The sequence below is a fragment of the Gopherus flavomarginatus genome, chromosome 4 (genome assembly GCF_025201925.1).
Source record: "Gopherus flavomarginatus isolate rGopFla2 chromosome 4, rGopFla2.mat.asm, whole genome shotgun sequence".
NCBI classification, from domain to species: domain Eukaryota; kingdom Metazoa; phylum Chordata; order Testudines; family Testudinidae; genus Gopherus; species Gopherus flavomarginatus.
This window is the reverse complement of record NC_066620.1, coordinates 114,992,964-115,014,806: the sequence shown is the minus strand read 5'-3', so window position 1 is coordinate 115,014,806 and position 21,843 is coordinate 114,992,964. Positions and strand designations below refer to the sequence as shown.

Genomic DNA, 21,843 nt, shown 5'->3' with positions numbered 1-21,843 from the left:
ATAGAATATTACAAAGTATTGGAAAAAATTCCTTCTGTTGAAAAGTTTTTGACCAGCTCTAGTGAGAGGGTCCTTACAAAGAAACATAATAATACAAGTAGCACTTGGGCACCCTCTCGACTACAAAGCAATATCCAAACCAAACTGAAACATGGTTTAGTTATTGCTGCATGTTGATAGTATAGCTTGGGACAGGGAGTCTAAGTCTGAGAAGGTGCCATTCCAGAGATCAGGAATGTCCATGTCACTAGAAGACCTCAGAGTAGAAGCTAGAGAACCACCAAAACCACTCCTCTCATTCTTCAAGTAAGGGTGTCAAAAATCTCTCCTAAAAAGAGACAGGAAACCCCCCACAGCTTCTATAATACCAAAATCCTTAGCCAAGAGAAAGGGCCACCTCTCCCAGTTCAATATTGCAACAGTTGTGATCAGCCAAAGTGCTTAAAATCCTCTTGATATACACCAAAAATGCTGCTGGCAGGTTGATATTAACAGCAGCCCCTTGAGTTTGGAACTCACTCTCCTCACTCCTAATTGCCTTCAGAGCCTGTTTCTCCAAGACTTTGCGGAAGACTGTGGTAGAGGTGGGGTTTATCATGACAGCAGCACTCTAAAGAGGTGGAGCTCACTGGGTGCTCCTGATACAAGCTATGGTGCTTTACAGTGAAGGCAGAGTGCTCAGAGTATTTTGAGATGGGAATCTTTCATGTATTTTTTATATATTGAAGATATAAACTCTGCTATAATTAAAGAGGTAAGTGGCCCAACTAGCATCCACTAGTAATACAGACCCTAAGTCCACCCAACTCCATCTCCATCATAAGCCAAATTCATTCCTGGTCTAAATAGGCCCAACACCACACTTCTTTAACATCACCCACTGTGTAAACTCAGCCCTTCCACTTTAGCCTGTCCTTCCCACTCCTGTGTTCATTAGGATGACATGGGAAATTGTGGACTTCCTTCCCACCCTCACTTTTAATCTCATTTGGCTAAAGAAATTCACAGAATTTCGAAATAAGAAATTAATTGGTTTTATTTAACAGAGCATTACGCTCACTGCTTCATTATTTCAAAATTCCCTTTGATCATCTTGTATTATCAGTTATGATATTTTTAACCATCATCTTCCCTTTAAAAAAGAAAAATACACATTAGAAAAACATATGGTAGTGACAGACTATCTGGAATAGTCCCCAGCAGATACAAGTACAAAAAAGTAGAACATCCTGAAATAAAATTCTTTCACATTGGGCAAAACCGCTTTTCAGAACACTGTACAGTGAACACAGATAAGCCGGCTGACATCGAATATTTACCAGTTCAACTAATGCACAGCAGGAACATCCAAAGGAAGTTCATTTGACATTTAATATCCAAGTTTCAGAACAGCCCTGGAGCAATATATTGCAGTTACAAATAAACCACAATTCATTGTATATTATGGGAAGATATCCCCACCCCCAGCTCTAGAATTATGCAGTATTGCGTGTTTGTGTGTGTGAAGTCCACTCTTCTCATCATTAAGTTAACTCTAAAAAATGAACAGTGATCCAAAAATATTTCTGGCTACGTCTCACTAGCCACAAGGTGAATTCTTTCTTCATTTGTGCCTGGAGGAGTCTGCAGGCTGGATCTGTGAGTGTTGGAGAAGGGAAAAGAAGGAAAGGCAGATATGTGAGACAGAACTTCTGGATACTTTTTGAATACATAATGCTAGCATTAACAAAAACAAACACAACCCCCCAAACAAATGCAGGTGTAGTCTGTGCCCCCAGAAGTGTTTAAAGTCTCTTTCATGACTAAGCTGATTTTGTGTTTTCCTTAATGAAAACTATTTAAATCTGGTTGGAAATGGATGTGAAGAATAAAAAAATCCCGCAGTACCTTCTTCTTCGTGAGGCTTCTAGGATATAGAATATTCCAATAGCTAGTCCCTTTAAAGAAATGGCCAATTATTATAGTTGTAATAGTTGTGTAATATTTTATAGTCACAGTCTGCAATAAAAGCAATAAGCAAGAATACTAGCTTTACTTACACTTAATAACGCCCATCCTCCTTGTATGGTGGCAGCCCATTCAAATCCCAGCCTCTCATTTAGGAATCCACCTAATGTTGGTCCTACAAAACCTCTAAAAATATCGAAGAGAAGAAGTATGGGTACCTCAAAGAGAAGAGATCCACAGGTAAAAGATTCTTTATCACAATATGTTGAGACAAGAGGTTTCAGATCTATAACTTATGTACAGATGGCACATCTGCTGGCAGACATCTATGGAGTAGTCCCATGCAAGAGTGGTTTGACACAGAGTCTGTCAGTGTAGTCCATGCACCAAACTGAGGTTTTGTGAAGTGAGGGCGGGGGGAAGCTATGCAGAATATAAACTAACTTATGTTTTCAGACTTGTGTCCTGTTGACTCCTGTGCCCATGTAGAGTCCCAGTGATTTAAATGGGACCATGCCAGGGTCTGTGCTAGAACTCAATGCAGGAATGGGGCCTTATGTTCAAAAAGTTAAACTACTTATATAGGGGCCTGGTTTTCTGAGGTGCTGAGCACCTTGCAAGGTCCATTGATTTCCATGTGAATAGTGTGCTCTCCAGGACCGGCTCTACACTTTTTGCCACCCCAAACAGTGCACCAAATTGCCGCCGCGGCGGGGGCAGTCAGTGTGCCCTTAGGGCGGCAGGCACATATCCACGGCAGCAGCAATTCGGCCGCAGCTTCTATGTTTAGCTGAAGCCGCCGCGGACAGCTAAATATAGAAGTTGCTGACAAATTGCCTACACCACGGCAACGCACGTGCCGCCCTAACGGCACACAGACTGCCCCTGCCGCCCTAAGGGCACAAGGACTGCCTCAGCCGTCCGGGGTGGCAAATCGGTGCGCTGTTTGGGGGCAAAACAACAGGGACTGCCGCCCCTTGAAGATTGCCGCCCCAAGCACTAGCTTGGAATGCCAGTGCCTGGAGCCGGCTCTGGTGTACTGTGCTTTTCAAAAAAGCTGAGTGCAGCATCACTCTCATGCAGTGGCACAACATTATTATTTGTTCACAATTAACTTCACTTTGTGTAAACTGAAGTAGCTTTTTACGAGATCTAAAGACTCGTAACAGGAGAGGACGGTACATATATATCTTTACTACATCCACCAGGCTGCTGTCATATACCCAGCATTGCTCCCAATTGTCCTGCACTAAGCAGGACAGTCAGCATTTCAGTCACTCAGCAGAGAGCATCCCACTCTTGTTCCATTAAATCCCATCAGCTGCGAATACAGATGATAAAGCAGGGCAGACTAACATCCTAGAAAATGCTGCCCAAAGCTATGGTTTGTGCTGCTGTTGCCTGTGTGCTGCTATCAACACAAGCAGGTTGGGCAGAGCCCTGGCTGTGGCATATCTAATGTCTTCCTGAACTTCCACTCACTTGGTGGCAGCAACTGGGTGAGAAACTCTGGAATCCCTCCTCTCTATCCAAATACATGCAGATTCAGGGGCAGGTAACCTAGATAACCGCTTGAGGTGCTGGACTTGGGACACTGGGCTAAGGGTCCTGTTTTTCTTGTTAGTGGCAAAAAAAGGAAAATAGAACATTTCAAGTAAAGTGTTTCAGGTATTCCACATGTGGATTCATTTTTCACTTAACCTCTGAGAATGTTCTGGACCTTTCTAGAACGTTGTGGAACCCTCTAGACTTTGAGAACTACATTTTCCTTGAACCTCCTAGAATGTTGTCAGCCATGCCCTCATGAGTATGTAAGGGGCAGGGTGTCACTAGTCAGTGAGATATAAAAATGAAGCGAAGTGAGAATCCATCTGCAATATTGTGAACCTTGTTTTATTGTGTTACTGTGAAAGTGTACTTGTATTTTAAGACTTGAAGAGTGTAAGTAGCAACTAATAAAAAGGACTAATAATGAGACCAGAGGTATCTATCAAACCCCTATCTAAGCAATATAAAAGAAATACTATTACTTCTTTTGCCATGCTTAACATATAATGTTTGATGACTTTCTAAGACTGTGGAACATAGACTTTTGCTCTCCCCAATACTGTCTGTTTTCCCTCATAGAAAGTAAAAGATGCCCCCAAAAGAAGCCTTCAGGAGCTCAGTATAGGAAGCAAACTAGATTGCTACTGAGCTTTTTGCATCAAGGGGTAAATTTGATGGAAAAATACCTAAAAGAAATCAATATAGACCAGGCTTTAGGTAGTAGCGATCATCCCAGTGCAAATAAATTGAGGCATAAAATGTAAATCATAGAAGTCCTATTACTAAGGAATTAACAGATTTATCTGAAGATAAGAAATGGAAATGTGAGGAAAGTGATGGAGAATTGCCCAGTTTTCCTGGCAGCATAAAGGAGAGCAAAGAAGAATGTGGCTCGCATGAAAAGGAGTGTAATGTGAAAGAAAAGAAAAAACTGGTTTACACGAAAAGGAGAGAAATGATAAAGAAGAATCAGCCTTGCATGGATGACAGAAACAGCAGTGAGAAAAATTGCACCCCGCAAATTGATACATCAGATCCCATTTTATGGCCAGCAATTCTAAACTCTGCCAATATTGATCGTACAATTTTGAATGGGCCAGGAAAAATTGAAGAGATGTTTCCAGTAAACGAGCAGAAGTGACACATCTCAAAGTCACACTGTGAAAGAGTGCTCCAGAATGGTGAGAAACTGAGTAAACTAGCCCATGCCAATTCAAAACACAACTAACAAAGTATTCTATTTGTTGCAACATATTTGACAAAACCAGATCATTGCTTCTGCTTTCCAGGTACAATTACCAGCATAATTTAGCTTATGCTCTGAAGCAACATAAAAAAAGTCTCCCAGCCATTTTACAGCCTAACTCCAAATGGTTGAAGGTCAAGTCCAGACTCAAGCTGAATAAATACAGATACACAGAAAACTAGCACATTAGTAAATGTAGAAACCCAGCATTGGAGGAACCTCAGCATCTGATCTCAATTTACTTCAAAGAATAATTTGGCTTTCTGGGGCTTGTAGGATATGTTCAGTGAACAACTTAACAGCAATTTCCTCGGTTTGGTAGAGCTCCAATGATATCATGAGCGAACACCTATATCGAGTAATTTGTAAAGAAGCTATGGACCATTACCACAGCAAAACAGTTCAAAATGAATTGATTGACCTTATGGCAAGGAAGGGACTTGATAACATATTGATGTGGCTTGATAAAGCAGAGTACTATGCTGTAATAATAGACTGCACTCCGGACATTTGTCACAAGAAAAAGACATCATTTACAGTAAGATTTGTTGACAAGGATGGCTGTATCCAAGAAAAGAAACACTATCTGTTTCCAGTCTGGATGACTCAACTGGAAAAAGCCTAACAGAACTGTTTATGAATGTTTTGAATGAGAATAAAATAAAGCTTCAGGATTGCCTTGGCCTAGGCTATGACAACAGCATGAACATAAAGGGAAGAAACAGTGGTGTCCAGGCAAGGATCCTGGCACTGAATCCAAGAGCTTTCTTCATGGCTTGTGGCTGCCATGCCATCAATCTGGTTCTGTCAGAGGCAGTATCATCTTCTTTAGAATCAGTATCTCTATTCAGAGTATTGCAAAAGGATATACATCTTGTTTTCAGCATCAACTATCAGGTGGAAGATCCTCACAGATAACAAATCTGACCCTGAAGCCACTAGGTGACACTCATTGGGAGAGTCACATTGACAGCATAAGGCCAGCAAGCTACCAAGTGACTGAGGTTTACGATGCCCTGATAGAACTGGTGCAGTCCAGTAAAGCCGAGGCCGGAATCTGCCATTAGGCACAAAACCTGGCCAACCGGATCACCGACTTCAAATTTCTGATCTCAATATCATGTCAAAGCACAATTCTGTCCCAAGTAAATATTGTAAACAAAGCATTAAAAACCTCAGTCAATGGACATCACAACTGCCGCTACTTTGACTAAAAGCTGCTATGATTTCATTGTGGCCTACAGAGGCAATGGATTTGAAGGTCCCATCACTGCTGCCAGAGAAATGGCAGAAAATTTAGGAGTTGGGCCTTTCTTCAAGGAAACTCTTATTCATTGGAGGAAGAGAGAGAGTTTGGTTACAAGGGGAGAGGTGAAGTGATGGGAAGCTCAGAAGAAAAAAATTCAGAAGGGAGGTTTTTTTGCTCACTCATTGATGCTGCTCAAGTGTCCATCAGAGAAAGGTTTGGACAAATGAAGTACCATGAAAAGACCTGGGGTTTTTTGTATGCTCTTAGTAAGCTGCTGGTGGACAGCTAAACAAAACACTCGAACAATTGTACAGCCCTTCACTGGAAGCTGACACACGGGGAAATGTTCGGATGTCAATGATAAAGACCTCTGTGTCGAATTGTACAACATCCATCACATTTTGCAACATGTGAACCGCTTTCCACTCCAAGTTCTCCAATTCATTCATGATGCAAAGCTGAAGGATACTTTTCCTAATGTGTGGATAGCTTTGAGGATTCTGCTCACGCTACCCATCACAGTCGCAAATGGTAAGCACAGCTTTTTGAAGCTCAGGCTCATTAAAACGTATCTTTTATCAATGATGGCTAAGGCTGCGATTTTGTCAGAGGTTGCAGAAGTCACAAATTCCATGACTTTCCATGATCTCAGTGACTTTTGCAGCTGCAGTGGCTGGTGCAGCTGATCCCGGGGCCAGCTGCTCAGGTGCCCTGCAGCCAGCTGAACTAGGCACTGCTAGAGTGGCCAGGGAGCCAGCCACACAGGCCACTGCTCAGGCAGTTCCAGGGTGGCTGGACCCAAGCAGTGGTCCCCAGGGGAGGCTCTGTGGAATGTTTGAGCAGTGGTCCCCGGGGACTTGAAGCGGGGGTGGTTGGGGGAAGTCAGCCCCCACGACCAATGCAGGGGCTAGCCATCAGTCCCCAGGCTCCCACAGCAGTGGTGTCCTGTGGCTCCCAGAGCAGCAGCACCCGGAGCCTCATGAACTGCTGAGTTTTTTTTTTTTTAATATAAAAACCCCTGAATAAGTCATGGACAGGTCATAGGCCATGAATTATTGTTTATTGCCTGTCACCTGTCCATGACTTTTACTAAAAATACCCATGACTAAATCTTTGCCTTAGCAACAGTCAATGAGAGACTGACATTGCTTGCTATTTCATTGCTTGAAAATGCCATTGCCAGTCTTTGGATCTCTGACGTTGTGCTTCAGCTTATGAGGGCAAAGGCAAGAAAAGCGACCTTTTGAACTAAAGGATTAGGGTTAACATTCTAAGGCTGTCACCTACTGCAACACTAATTAATACTGCTCCACCCAATGTTGGTGCACAGTTCAATTTTGTGATGTTAGAACACTTCAGTTATTCTTAAAATTAAGTTTCTATAAGCTTAGAGGAATTTTTTTACGGTCATATATGGCATGAATAAATGTAGATTTACAGATCCTAGCATGCAAATTGATAGTCTTATATGACAGGGATAAATCATGCATCCAAATTGCGCAAAGTCATGAAATGGGCTACAAATGCAAAAAAGGTATTCAAAGTTTTAACAAATGGCAGGGAGGAGCACCAAAGGCACTCCTTGCCTGGGGCACCATTGGTCTGGAGCCAGCCCTGAACACACACACACACACACACACCACCTACCTCAAAATGCCAAATTATCCACACATCAAACTGTTCAGACAATGAAGGGGGAAAGGTGGCAATTGACAGGAGAGTGGAAGGGGAGACAGAGGGTAGAAATTGGGAGTAGTGATAGGAATGTCACTATGTTCTTCATCTCAGGCACAAGTGTCCCTCCTTGCACTATTGGGAGGTTCATTGTCACTGTCTAAGCTAGCACACGCCAAGAGTTTTGATAGCCAAGAAGTAACCACACAGAGGGGAACTGCAGGCTCACCCAGACTTAGTCACTAACAATCATTTCTTGATGTGAAAGACACCACCATCTCAAGGAAGATTAGTTCAGATTCTGTCCTGCTATCCCTTTCCTGCACATTTTGAATCGCTGCAGAACATGCCCACCTGGCGGCAGTTTAGTAATGAGCCTTTGGTCCAAGGTTAACACAATGACAGAGGTAAAAGTTAAGTGATTTTTCATCATCAATGTGTCACTTGGAGACTGGCCCCTTTAAGAGGGAGCAGGGTCCAGTGCACCTGTGACTGACTACCTGCTGCCCAACCAGGCTTAAGAAGAGAGGTATCTGGACAACAGGAGATGGGGAAGGGCTACCCATGGATCTCTTCCAACACAGGGAAAGAAAGGAGAAAATTACACAGGGAGCAAGTGAAAGGGTCCCTGAAGGAAGCTACTGGGAGCCTGAAAGCACAGAGTCCCCACCCCCGAAGAAAGAGGGCTATGCAACCCCTGAACCTGAGGGGACAGAGACTGCAGGCCCAGGAGGCTTTATTTTGAATCTGGGCAAGAGAGACTTTATTTCAAGTCTTTGGACTTCATGAAGTAGAACTTCAGCAGGGGAATTTCATGTTATACTTTTGGACTGTGTGGCATTCTTAAGGGGTCCTGAGAGCACAGACTATTGAGGTAGGACATCGAAGAGCCATACTTGGCCAGAGGGGGAGGAGGGGAAGGGGCTAAAGGGCAAGCCAGTTCTTTTACCCACTTAAGCAGCCCAGCAACATTATAGTAAACACAGAGCAACCAAAACACCAGAAGTTTATAGAGCATGATTGGGTACCTACCCAAGTGACCACATTGCACCACAGAGCCCAGACACCAGTCCTAATGCACTTAACCCCTGCTCGAATCCATTCTCACTGGAGAAAGACAGACAGGTTATTTCCACTAAGTATGCTTCTTTCCGTTTAAAGTGCCCTATTCCTGGGGGAGGTGGGGAATGTCCCCCCCCACAGGGAAACATGAACCACATAAAAATACACACAAGTACATCGACTACAGCACAGAGAAGTTTGTCTGCACAGAGGATCTACAACTTTCTGCCCCTTGTCTTGCCTATTAAGCCATCTGGCACCACCTCCCTAGGAGAAGGAAGAAAAGGACAATGTTGAGTGGGATTCCCAGCACTACTGCATAAATCACCTTTGAGACTGTGATAACTGGATATCCATGTCATACATAGTCAGTCTGTGATGGGGCATAGGAGAAGGAAAGCTGAGAAATGCATCTGAAAAAGGGGAAGCCCTTGGTTCCAAGGAGAAATACATGTTGCCTAAACATGGAACTAAGAGGACTTCAGCCCACTATGAGCAAGCAGCATGGAAAATGGGAAACTTCATTTAAAGTAATCCTGACTCCTGCTGATACAACTGTTACTGTAATGTCTCCCAGAGAGACAATGATATTCACTGGATATTAACCCTTCCAATGACCTGAAATGAGTCCCCTTAAAAAAAAAAAAAAACACACCCCACAACACACACCCACACACACTAGTGTTATGGGTTGCTATGCAAACTACTAAAACCAGCTGGACCCCATGACTATATTGAGGTTGTCAGACACACCTGACCAATAGATAAAATTCAGAAGTGCGTAAGTGATGTAGAAGGCCAGCTCATTTGGGGAGGAGAGGAGGGGGGCAAGAATAGCCACTTGTCAAGTGGCTAAGTCACTTTTTTTTTTTTTAAAAGGTTCACCCAACATCTCAGGCTCAGATGAATAATTAGTTTCCCCATCCCTCTCTCTCAGAGAATGAAAAAGGTGGCTGGAAATTGTTTGCAGAGCTTCCAAATATTAGTAGGAATATAAACAGACAGAATTACTTACTAAGCACAACTTAGCATCTCAGGAAACAGTGGAATACAAGACATCCCAAAGGAAAAGCCATATAAAACCAGCATTAGGACAAACATCCAGAGTTTGCTGCAAAATAAACATTGAAAGGAATGGTGTAAAACTTCCTTAAAATAAACTTTACTTTTGTTAATTAGGACTGTTACACCAGTTCTCCATGATTCAGAGATTAGTTTTCCCTTCGAACCATCATTAGCTAGAATATTCATTTAAAACCATCTAGTAAATAGCCCTGCATGTTTTGACATAAGAGATTTAAGAGTGCAGCTTCAATTTGAAAAATGAACTTTGTGAAAAATAAAAAATTATGTGATTCCATGTCTGTTGCATCAATTATTTCCTTAAGCAGGGAGCTCAGTTTATAAACAGAGAATAGTTTTACCAACTGCAGACCCTGAAAATTTATCCTGGGGTTGTTAAATCCAAGATATGGTCTTTGTTTCACAACACTAACCATTCTGCAGTCCACAGTTACATCAGTGTAGAGATGTAGGTTTTTTTCACCCTCTAAGCTACTTTCTGAAGTTTCTTCCCCACTCACCCCTCCTTCCAAAATGTTTGAAATTGGTTATGTTCTTCAAAAGTTAGGGGAAAAAAATTAATCAGCTCTACACCTTAGCAATCCTTGCCATCAGTGTCATTTCACAAAAGTTTAACAGAGTATATAATTGGAAGACAATAGGGGTAGCACAGGTGGCTTTACAAACGGAACACAGACTTTCTTTGCTTTTTTTGGGCAATGATTTTCCATTGAGAGGTATTTCAATGTCATAAATATCCAAGGAGAGACAAGCACTGTAGTTTTTTTATTTTAGTGTAATTAAATACAAAATGCGGCCTATAGTGTTTACCTAACCTAGCTACATTGAGGTAAAAAAAGCCACAGTACCCATCTCCCCTTGGATAAGACATCAAGATGGCTCTCAGCGAGATCCCTCTTCCCCCCGCCCATCCATACCCCACTCTTGAAGACATAACTGTAGTTTATGCATCCCAAGATCTAACAAAAATAAGTCACTTCACTCTCCCACAGCCATCTTGGTCCTGGAGGACTTACCAGTAATAAAACTAACCTTTATTATTCTCTGCCCCAAACACAGACTAAAGTGAGCAGATACAACTCTGAAGAGGCAAAGGCTGCAGGGCAATACAGTCGAGTTTCTTCTAGTCATTTTTTTTTAATTATAACCATACGTAAGTATTCTGATGCTTCCATCTGGAGGTACCTTTGTGTTCTGCTCCTTGAGCAAGGAAAACAGTACCTCTTTTCAAAAGCTCAGCAGATAAACTCTTCTCGCATTGAATGGCAACATAATTAGACAGAATGCCAATTAATGGGGAAAGCTCACTAGATAGTTTGAGATAAAAGGCAGTAAACTGTACCTTTCAATGTGCAAGATGGGAGCAGGTCCTAACAGGAAAAACGACAGTGCTGTCAGTAAGCCTCCAAAGACCAACAACCATTTCCTTAGATGCTGTGAAAGAGAAATCACAGGTCTGAAGAAATTCAAACTCAACCGAACTCTTATCTGCCAAACTAGCACATACGCAAAAATAATGTGGTTAAGGCACTTCAAACCCACCAGGGAAAGGAACATAGTTGGGACTCGTTCAGATGCATTTCCCTTCCTTCAGGAGCAGCTCAAACCTCTTGGGGGTGAAAGCAAGGAGTGGGATTTAGAACAATAATTTTCTAGAGAAAGTTAATATTCTCTACCCATCACAACAGAGTACGAATCCTTACACTTAACATTTGCCACTCAGCATTAGTTATGGCAACACAGTATCTCCTACTCCCAGTGTAAGAAGATGCTGAGATATGACAGGTAACAGAGGCAAATTTAAAAGTTTGACTGGATTACCTCAATGCCCAATGAAGCTTTTAAAAAAGTGGTCCCTGCGGAAAACTCCTTTACATTCTGACTGAGGCTCCATAGGCGGATGTATGGGAGAGGCACTGATCAGTACATTTCTTATCTCATGCCCACTCCCTGGCAAGTACTGCCTACTGTGGGGATTGCATCAGGAAGCTTTCAGATGACAAATCAGGTGGTGATGGTATTTCAAGCCACTGTGACCCTACTGCAAACAGACTCTGCTACCAGATGCCCAAAGCTTGGTTTTCACCAGCAGTATGATTCAGGACTTCTTCAAAATAAAAATAAATAAATAAAATAAAAAAATACTGCTGAAAAGTAAGTTTGCTTGTGATGCTGATGTGACATTAACGGCTCCCACTACTGTCAAGTGCTTGCTGCCATACAGAGTTGGCCACGCACCTAATTTTGGATATTCAAGGTTTCTGCTTTTCCTATTGTCTTTTCGCTACATAATTGGTGGTCACTGGTAAATGGCAAAAAAGTGACACATACTATGTCAAAATAAACAGACATTTGCACTTGTGATCAGATAAAGCTTGAACAAAGATCTCCAAAGGTAAAAGGCTGTATCACCAAAGCCTCCTAGTCCACACATATACAGAGCTTATTTGAAATATTCCTATAGTGAGTTTTTCATTAAGAGTGTGAAGATACAGCTGGCCAGCACATTTGTCCAGAAGGAGGGGCAAAAATCCTGATAGCTTGTTCACCACCTCACACCCTCTCTCCCCCCAGTTCCAGCTCTACCTGGAGTAGTGATATACCTATCTCATAGAACTGGAAGAAACCTTGAAGGGTCATTCACTAGCAGGACCAAGTACTGATTTTGCCCCATATCCCTAGGTGGCCCCTTCAAGGATTGAACTCACAACCCTGGGTTTAGCAGGCCAATGCTCAATCTCTCCCCCCACCCCCCTTTCTTTACATCTAAGAGGCCGACCATGCATTTAGCCCATCTAAAAATCCAGATGTATATAAGCTATAATGTACATAGAAATAGTAAAGATAATGAACAAGTGTATTTGTGATCTTAATGTAGCCCAAGATCCTATGAAGGGATCCACTGACTTTAAGAAAATGGGACTCCAAGCAGGTACAAAGGCCTGGGCAGATGCATCCCTTTGCAGAATTGGGGTCCTGGTCTAAGACTTCAGAAAAGAGACTTCTCTGCTTTTTACTGTGCATATTTAAGCTAGTCATGTACATATGACACTATACAAGCAATAAGAGATTTTACTCACTGGCATTTTATCACTTAGAAGCCCAAGTAATGGTGAAGACAGGGAGTAGGAGAGTGCCAAAGCTAGAAATACTAAACCCACATAACCAGCCGGTAATTTGAACTGTAAAATAAAGTTAAAAAAAAAAAAAGCACAGAATGATTGAAGTATTCCATAACAATCACATTTTAGGCTAAGTGGCTGAAGCCAATAACAAACTTCCTTATGAAATATTTTTTAATACTTGTGTATCAGCAGTAGTTTTGGGGTTCCCCCTTACCCGAAATCTCTTCAATTCATCAGGTTCCATTACTCCACAGACACGCATGGTTCAAGTCTAATCTCAAAAGCTGACAGATTTGCCCCCAATTCAGAAGGCTGCATTTTAACAGCTCAGAATCTGAGGTGTTTAAAATCTAGATCTCAGAGTTCAGTACAAGTGGCTCTAGTGTTTATATCTCCTCCAGTTTTTAGTTTTATTAATAGTAGAATACTACAGCATTTGTACCTTCCTACTAGGGGAATTTATTTAACAGCATGATTTCCCTTTAAGATGGCTTTTAAACTGGAAAAAATTAGTGATTTGATTTCTTAAAAAAAAAAAAAAAAAAAGTAAAAAAAAAAAACCACTGCAAACAGAGGTGTTGTTGGAGCCATGTTGGTTCCAAGATATGAGAGACACAAGGTGGGCGAGGCAATATCTTTTATTGAACCACCTTCTGTTGATGAAAAAAAAACAAACAAGCTTTTGAGTTACACAGAGCTCTTCTCCAGGTCTTGGGAAGGTTCTCAAAGTGTCACAGCTAGATACAAGGTATGGAACAGATTGTTTAGCATAAGTAGTTAGCATATATGCTACGGGTCCACCTAAGGTGAAGTGGCTCATTAACACCCTGCTCATAGGACAAAAAAGGTGGGGTAGTGGGTTACAAATTGTTGTAATAAACCATAAATCCTACGCCTTTATTAAAACCATGATTTTAGTGTCTAGCAAAGTTATGAATTTAAGCTCCCAGGCTTGTCTTTTGAAAGTGTTGTGCAGTTTTCCTTTGAGGAGAAGGACTGAGAAGTCAGATATGAAGTGATTGTTTCAGGAAAAAAAAAAGTGTTCAAACACCAGTGATATGGTGTTTTTGTCTTTCATCATTTTTCTTTGAGAGTTATCTGAGAGAATGACAACTGTCTGGTTATTAGTTATTTATTGGAGAATATAGTGCACTCACTCAATGAGGTACACCACATGTGATAGGCATGTGTAGGACTCATGGATCTTGAAGGGTGCATTGTGGGGGGTATTGATCATTGTAGCTATAGTGATATAACTTCAGGTTTTGCTTCTGTTATGGCAGGAGCTGGTGGGTTCTGGTCTGTGGAGAGCTTACTTCTGATGATGAATTTGGAGAGGTAAGGGGTTGTTTCAAGGGCAAAAGAGGGGATTTAGGAAAGATTTCTTTCAGGATGGGGTCCCCACCGAGTATGGGTTGTAATTATTTAATTGATAGCAGTATGGGATGATCGGTGACAACTAGGGTTGTGCAGTCAGAGACAGTGTTATTTCCATATTGAAGAAAGTTCTTTCAGGGTGTTTAGGTGGCCTGTTCCCTAATGCAATCTATGTAACATCTCTGGTGTAGTGTCCGTGTCTGATGAAGGCAGTTTTAAGTGTAGTAAGATATGTATCCCAGACTTTCTCCTCAAAAGCATATTCTGTGGTATCAGTGCCCAGCATGGTGTGTTTGGGGTAGTTACTGGATCTGTGAAGTCAAGTGTGATGATACGTGAGTTTCTTGTGTACAGTTTTCTGTAGGGATCCATTGTTGAAGCTGATTGTGTTCTCCAGGAAATTGATGGTGGTGGGGGAGCATTCGAGAGAGAATTTAGTGGATGGGTGGTGGTTTGTTGAAGTTGTGGTGGAAATCTGAGGGAGTTTAGGTCATCTGTTGAGAAGATGAAAATGTCATCCATATATCTTTGGTACAACGGTTTCATGGTGCATTTGTCCAGAAATTCTTCCTCAAGGTGGCCCATGAAGAGGTTGGCATATTGGGGAGCCATCCTAATACCCATGGCTGTCTCCATGCTTTGAACAAACTGTTTGTTGTTGAATGTGAAATGGTTATGGGTGAGGATGAAATAGATGAGTTTGGTGATATGTTTGGGGTGGATATCTGAGTGTTGATCATTGTCTTGTAGATATTTGAGGTAGGCAGTGATGCTGTCATTGTGAAGAATGTTGGTATAGAGGAGTGACATTCATGGTGGCAAGGATGGTGTTTTGATGGAGCTTCTTAATATTGCAGAGTTTCTGCAGGAAGTTTCATGTGTCCTGGATGAAGCTGACCTTTTGTGTGGTGAGTGGTTTGAGGATGGTGTCTATGAGTCTGGATATTCCTTCAGTAAGAGTGCCATGGCTAGGTATGATGGGTCTGCCTGGGTTCCATTGTTTGTGTATCTCAGGAAGCATGTAGAAGATCCCTAGGGTGGTTTTGTGCAGGATGAAGTTGTAGTGTTTCTCTTGGAGTTGTTTGAGGAAGGATTTGATAGTATCTTTAAATTCCTTGGAGAATTGTGGTGTGGGGTGTTCTTTAAGTTCATTATAGTAGGCATTGCTGGAAAGTTGTCAGCTGACCTCATTGATGTAGTCATCATGGTTGAGAATTACAACAATACTCCCTTTGTCTGCAGGTTTGATCATTATCTAGTAGTTGAATTTCAGGGACTGTATAGCTGTCCTCTTGGCAGTGGAAATATTGTGATGGATATGATGTTTGTTAAGGATTTCACAGCCTTTTTTTTTCCCTGAAGCAATCAATGTGTGGTTTTGTCCACTGTGGGGTGTCCATCAGCGTGCCCTCTAATTTTCCCCACGATGAATTGTGTTATGTGCACCATCACCTCCATATTGGTGCACATAAAATTCATGTGGTGGGGATGGGGCCAAGGGGTTTGGAGCGTGGGAGGGGCTCAGGGCTGGGGTTCGGATGCGGGGGGTGAGGGATCTGGCTGGTGGTGTGGGGACAGTGATAAGGGACTCACGGCTGGGACAGAGGGTTGGGATGCAAGGGGTGAGGGATCTGGCTGGAGGTGCAGGTTCTGGGGTGAGGTCAGGGATGAGGGGTGCAGGCTGCCCCAGGACAGCAGGGGGAGAGAGAGAGAGGACTCCCCCAGCACGCACTCTCCCTCTCCTTCCCCCACCACAGCACCTAGGCTGGGGTGGGGGGGAGGAAGAGAGGTGCCTCTCCTTACTTTGGCAACCCCAGGACTGGGCTGGGGCCAGGGTGCCTCTTCCTCATCCCCAGCAGGTCTAGGGCAGGGAGAGAAGCATGTCTCCCACCACAGCCCTGAACACCTGCATGACACTTAATGCGACCACACAGCTTAGAGGGAACTTAGATGTCCAGTCATTTTTTTTTCTTATAACTGTGTGTGGGGACATGGCAGTTGTAGGCAGTGTTGTCATTGTTGTGAAAGAATACATGGAGGCAGAGTCAGTGAAAGAGTTATTCTAGTTTTCCACATGATAGTATGGTATCAGGGCCTGTGGTGGGGCAGAATTTTGGTCCCTTGTAAAGTACAGATAATTCAGCTGCAATTAGGGGTACTCTTGATAAATTGATGATGTTGGGTTGTCATGCAGCATTCGTGCATCAGGTTCTATTGCCCTGGTTTATCTCAGAGGCAAAGTTCTGTGGGTTGTGGAATTGCTGTAGTTGGTTCCACTTTTTGTTTGCGTGTGTTTGACAGTGGTTAGTTTATTTTTTTAAAAAGTTGTTTGAGGGTTTTTGCATGATCTCCAGGTAGGTTTCTTGATTTTTTTTTCTTTCTATCATGTGGGGGTACATGATAATTTCTTGTATGAGGTAATTTCTCTTGGAGCATGGGAGGCGCAAGAGATGGTTTCTTAGTTTTTCTGAAGTCCTTCTGCAGCTCTGTACACCATATTTGGAGTTGTAGGTCTCTTTCTCCAAACAAAAGTTGGTCCAGTAAAAGCTATTGCTTCATCCACTATGTCTCTCTAATATCCTAGGAACAAGTCAAACAACAACAACAAAAGATACTGAATTTTGCCATTGAAATGGAAATTCCACAACATGGGGAAAAAAAAAAAAAAAAAGGAAGTTAACAGCGGCATTTACTTCCTGAGTAGATGCAAAAAACAAATCGTCCCCAGAGGGCTCAGCATCTATAGCCCTCTAACCACTACATACAACTTCAAATATGCTAAATAAAACTTTGCAAAAGGACTTTAGAAAAACTGAAGAACCATCTCCTGCACTTCACATATTCCAGAAGGAACCTGACAGCTATATACAAATAACTTGTCGACCACCATACCTACCTACACAGGTCCAGTAACTACCCCAGATACACCAAGAAATCTGTTATCTGACAGCCTGGCTGTAGATACCACAGAACATGCTTTGAGAAGAAAGTCAGAGATACATACCTTAATACATCTAAAACCACCTTCACTAAATAAGGACAGTCCTACAGAGGAGTGGATCATATCACAAAACAGGCCTCTCTGATAGCCCGAGAGAGCTTGCTCCATTACAGAAAAACAAAAGTTCTGATATCATATCCCCACTTGTCAGTTATCACCCCACACTGGAACCCTTATAGAGGATCATTAAACAATTACAACCCATGCTCAATGAGGACCACATCCTGAAAAAAACATTTCCTGAACCACCTCTTCTGGCCTTGAAGCAATCCCCTCCCGCACAACCTCACTAAACTCCTCATCAGAAGCAAGCTCCCTACAGACTAGGGCCCATCAACTCAAAATGGCAACAGACCCTGACAGAACAACAGAAGGAATATCTCCACTCCTATAATGATCAATACCCCACCACAACACACCGTTCAAGATCCAGGGGTTCTACACATGCCTATCACAATGTGTGGTTTACCTCCTCATTCAGTGCACTCAATGCCCCAACAACCAGACAATCACTATGCTGTCAAATAACTTGCACAGAAAAGTGATAAGATAAAAACACCTTATCACATATGGATGAACACTTCTCACAAAACCATCACTCCGTATCTGACCTCTCAGCTCTCCTCTTCAAAGGAAACCTGCAAAACACCTTCAAAAGATGAGCCTGGAGCTTAAAATTCATGATGCTGCTAGACACTGCAATCAAGGTCTTAATAAAGGACACTGGATTTATGGCTTATTACAACCATCTGTAACCCACTAACCCCACTTTTTTGTCCTATGACTACAGAGGTGTTAATGGGCCACTTCACCTTGATTGGTCCCTTACAATATGTATTAACTTCTTATGCTAAACAACCTGTTCCACTTTGTATTTAGCTAGGACACTCTGAATACCCTTCCCAGACCTGGAGAAGAGTTTTGTGTAATTCAAAAGCTTCTCTCTCTCACCCCAACAAAAGTTGGTCCCATAAAAAAAGATCTCACCCACTTTGATATAAAGAGGGATTCAGAACAGGGCATGGGAAGGAGAAGAAAGGGGTCTCACTGATGCAAAAACAATAGAATGGAGAAGTTAGAAGATTGTAGAGTAGGCTTTGTTTACTTGCCATTTGCCTTTCCCTAATTTTATAGGCTATTGGCATCAACAATTCGCAATTCTAGATTTGAAGAGCTCAGTCAATTCAAATATTCCAAGATTGCAGCTATTTCAACTGAAACCTCAAAGTCTGTAAATACTCTTCTTACCCAATCACATGAACCCTTCTGCCATTCACACATGCATTATCTGTTCATACTTATCCAGAGTGGGTAAGAATCAAGAAAAAAAAATGGCACTTGGCAAAGGTGCAATTAAGCTTGTTTTCAAGTTCCCTGATGGGGAAAACACAATGACAACAACATTAATACATATCTAATGATTTTGTTAGCATGCACTTTATTTCAGCATGTCATGCGAGCATACAAACAAGTGTCACTTATCCATTAAGATGGATAAGTGACAAGGCCAAGATAGTGTCTTCAGAATAGACCGTTGAAACAGTTTAAGTGGAGGGGGGGAGGAGAGGGAGAATATATTTAAGAGAGCAAGGGATTCCAAATGAAGTTAAAAGGAGCTGCTGGTGCCCAGCACTGCGGAAATCAAATTACTTTCAATGGCAAGTCAACAATACAGTATTAAGCTCGGCTAACGCCAATGACGAGCACGTTTGATAAAACGGAATTTATTAGGACATTGATTTTAAAATATTTTGATTAAAGTACTCTATATTGCTGAATTCATTAACCCATCCATTGCACATTAAGATAACTCACCTTCTCTGAAACAAACAGTGACATAGTGGGATCCAGAAAGCCTAAACATGCACTTAGTGAAAATCTAGTAAAACAGAGAAATACAACTTTTGGCAGAGTAACGAGCATCCAGAATGATTCCTTGGTAGCGACTGCATCTGTTTTAAGAGAAGAAAAACTGTGTTCATTTGGTAGCATGGATTGTGTTTAATCTGATATGCTCATTACCCACTCTCTTGCTTCCAAGACTCAACATTCTCCCACAGCCATCTTCAAAGCAGTGGGAATCTCAAACAAATTGAAGCAAAATTTACAAGGTTACAGCTCATGGTTGGACATTGTTATGAGATCAGATTTTTTTTAAAGCCTCGAAAATTGGAAGCTGGACAAATGAACAGAGAAGAAAATGAAGAAAACAGAACTTAAATGTTCCTACTTAATGCTTTCATCTTAGATTAAAGTAATTGGGCTATTGCCTATTAAGTGAACAGGCAAAAATATGAAATACAACCATCTCTCTACAGTACACCATTTGCCATTACATAAGATCAAACTAGATAATCTAATAATTCATTCTGACCAGTAAACAGGGCCGGCTCTAGGTTTTTTGCTGCCCCAAGCAAAAAAATTTTTGGCTGCCCCCTACCTCCTGCCACTCTAGCCCTGGGCTCCCCCCCCAAACATGACCTCCTCATTCACCACAGCAATCCCCGTTTACACTTGCAGTGGGGATCAAACTGTTTCTCCTATTTTTATTTCATGTTAGTATAAATCTCACCCTCCCCCCTCTCCCCCGCAGCCCCATCTTTAGTACTCCAAATGCACATGGAAGGCATAGGGATTAACTCTCAAACCTTGTACCCAGAAAGGGATGGGGATCTAGTAAAGAGGGTTCAGGCAGGAGGAGCGGTGTGGGAGTGCTGGGGCTCAGAGAGGTAGGCACTAACAGCTGCTTCCCCAGCCCTGTGCAGGCAGAGCCAAGAGGACAGACACTGACCTCCAGGTGCCCGAGCCACGGGGGTCCCCTGGCGGGGCAGTATCTGGGCTCTGCCTCTCCCCACCCACGGCAGGCAGCACGGGGCTGAGGCGGGGGAGGTGAGCAGCGGGCTGGGTCCCGGGGCAGGAGGGTGTGGTGGCAGCTCCCTGGCAGCTCGGGCTGCCCAGCCACTCGCCCTGTCAGTGCGCGAGCCAGGATCCGCACCCGCTGCCCAGCCCGGCGGTGCCCTGCACAGCCCACTCGGGCGGGGAAACCTCACGCTGCACCGCCCTGGCGAGACAGAGCGGAGCAGCAGCAGGACCCTCCCTGCATCCCAGGCCCCACTTCCCTCCCTCCCCGGGTCCTCACCCACAGGCTGGACTGCAGTTCAGGCTGCCCTGCCGCTGCGGAGCCAGAGCATCATCCCGCGGAGCTGAGCCCCTCTCGCAGTCGCAGCCCGGGATGATGCTCAGTCCAGCCTGTGCAACTCAGGCTGCCATGTGCGCCATCTAGCAACTGAAGCCAGAACTGCAGTGTCAGTTCCCGCTCAGCCTGAAAGCCTCAGCTGACAGGGAACATCTTGGTTCAGTGCCGGGTCCTGGCTTTTTGTGCCCCAAGCAAAAAAAGGGGGAGGGGGCTGGAATGCTGCCCCTTGGAAAGTGCTGTCCCAAGCACATGCTTGGAACACTGGCGCCTAGAGCCGGCCCAGCCAGTAAGAGAAAATTAACACATTGTGCATCATAAAACCACATGTGGAAGTTCTCCCTTCTCAGGGTATTCCTAGTTCAGACATGTGCTACTAAAACAAAAAAGATTGTCAGTTGTCAAACCAAATCAATTAGTATATTCATGCAGTTACCCAATCAGGCTTCCTGCACCTTGGATATGCACTCTAGACAAGACACATTTCAAGTACCATTGTGATGTCTTTTCATTTTTAAATTATGTTCCATTGCCCCGCTCCTGCACACACTTCAACATGTGCACAATGAGACTGCTACTCATATGCATCATCATCTACAAGATCAAAACCTAGGACTATTGTATAATGACTTCCACATTGCAGAATTCCAAAGCTGCATAATTGAGTATTTATATCCAAGCTATAAACATCTTTTGAAGACAGACAAACAGTTAACCAGCATATCCCATGTAGTGGTAGCAAGCAGGATACACACTTATTATATATGCAGTGCTTCCTCTCCCGAGTTTTTTTTTTTTTTTTTTTTTTATCTACCATCCCCTCCGTTGTGGGCTCTCTTCAAAGCTTCAAGTATTTAGTCATGCAGTTCTTATCCTCCAAAGTTATCACATCTGAACTGTTCCATTAGTTTTATCCTCCAGCAATCTGGTGATGACTACCTTCTAATATTAGGCTGTTCATATTGTGTCAGTTACTTTCTAGCTACCTTTTCCTCTCAAAAATGCATCAGAGTTCAAAAGTACTGCATGCAGCTGGATTCTCTTCCTTGTGTTTGTTATCTCTTGCATTGTGTGGAATACAATACATAGGAATCCATTTGTCCTTGGTACTGTAAGACTCCAATTAGCCTCAAAATGCTACTAAGCAAAGACAACTGATCATTTCCAGTCCCAAAGCTAAGACAGACATGTAGAAAAAAGTCTCACTGCAGTTCAATGCAACAGAGGAAGCTAGCATTTACAGGGATGGACAGAAGATATTTGGTTCATTCCAAGCCATGTGCATCCACGATTTTTAGTTATCGTCAACAAGGACCTGATCCTGCAACATTAAAATCA

The 21,843-nt window shown here is 42.8% G+C and overlaps 1 protein-coding gene across 2 annotated transcripts in view; it reads right to left on the bottom strand.

The window, feature by feature from the left end:
* Positions 1-1,569: 1,569 nt before the first annotated feature.
* The window catches only part of LOC127049208 (MFS-type transporter SLC18B1-like), a 38,414-nt gene continuing 18,140 nt past the window's right edge, over positions 1,570-21,843 (bottom strand). For both annotated transcript variants that reach the window (XM_050949769.1, XM_050949771.1), the window contains exons 7-14: positions 19,128-19,264; positions 12,890-12,991; positions 11,152-11,243; positions 9,742-9,837; positions 8,697-8,771; positions 2,040-2,133; positions 1,888-1,937; positions 1,570-1,636 (exon numbers count right to left, since the gene is read on the bottom strand). In XM_050949769.1, the coding sequence (XP_050805726.1) occupies positions 1,570-1,636; positions 1,888-1,937; positions 2,040-2,133; positions 8,697-8,771; positions 9,742-9,837; positions 11,152-11,243; positions 12,890-12,991; positions 19,128-19,264 (713 nt within the window). The remainder of the gene's footprint in view (positions 1,637-1,887; positions 1,938-2,039; positions 2,134-8,696; positions 8,772-9,741; positions 9,838-11,151; positions 11,244-12,889; positions 12,992-19,127; positions 19,265-21,843) is intronic.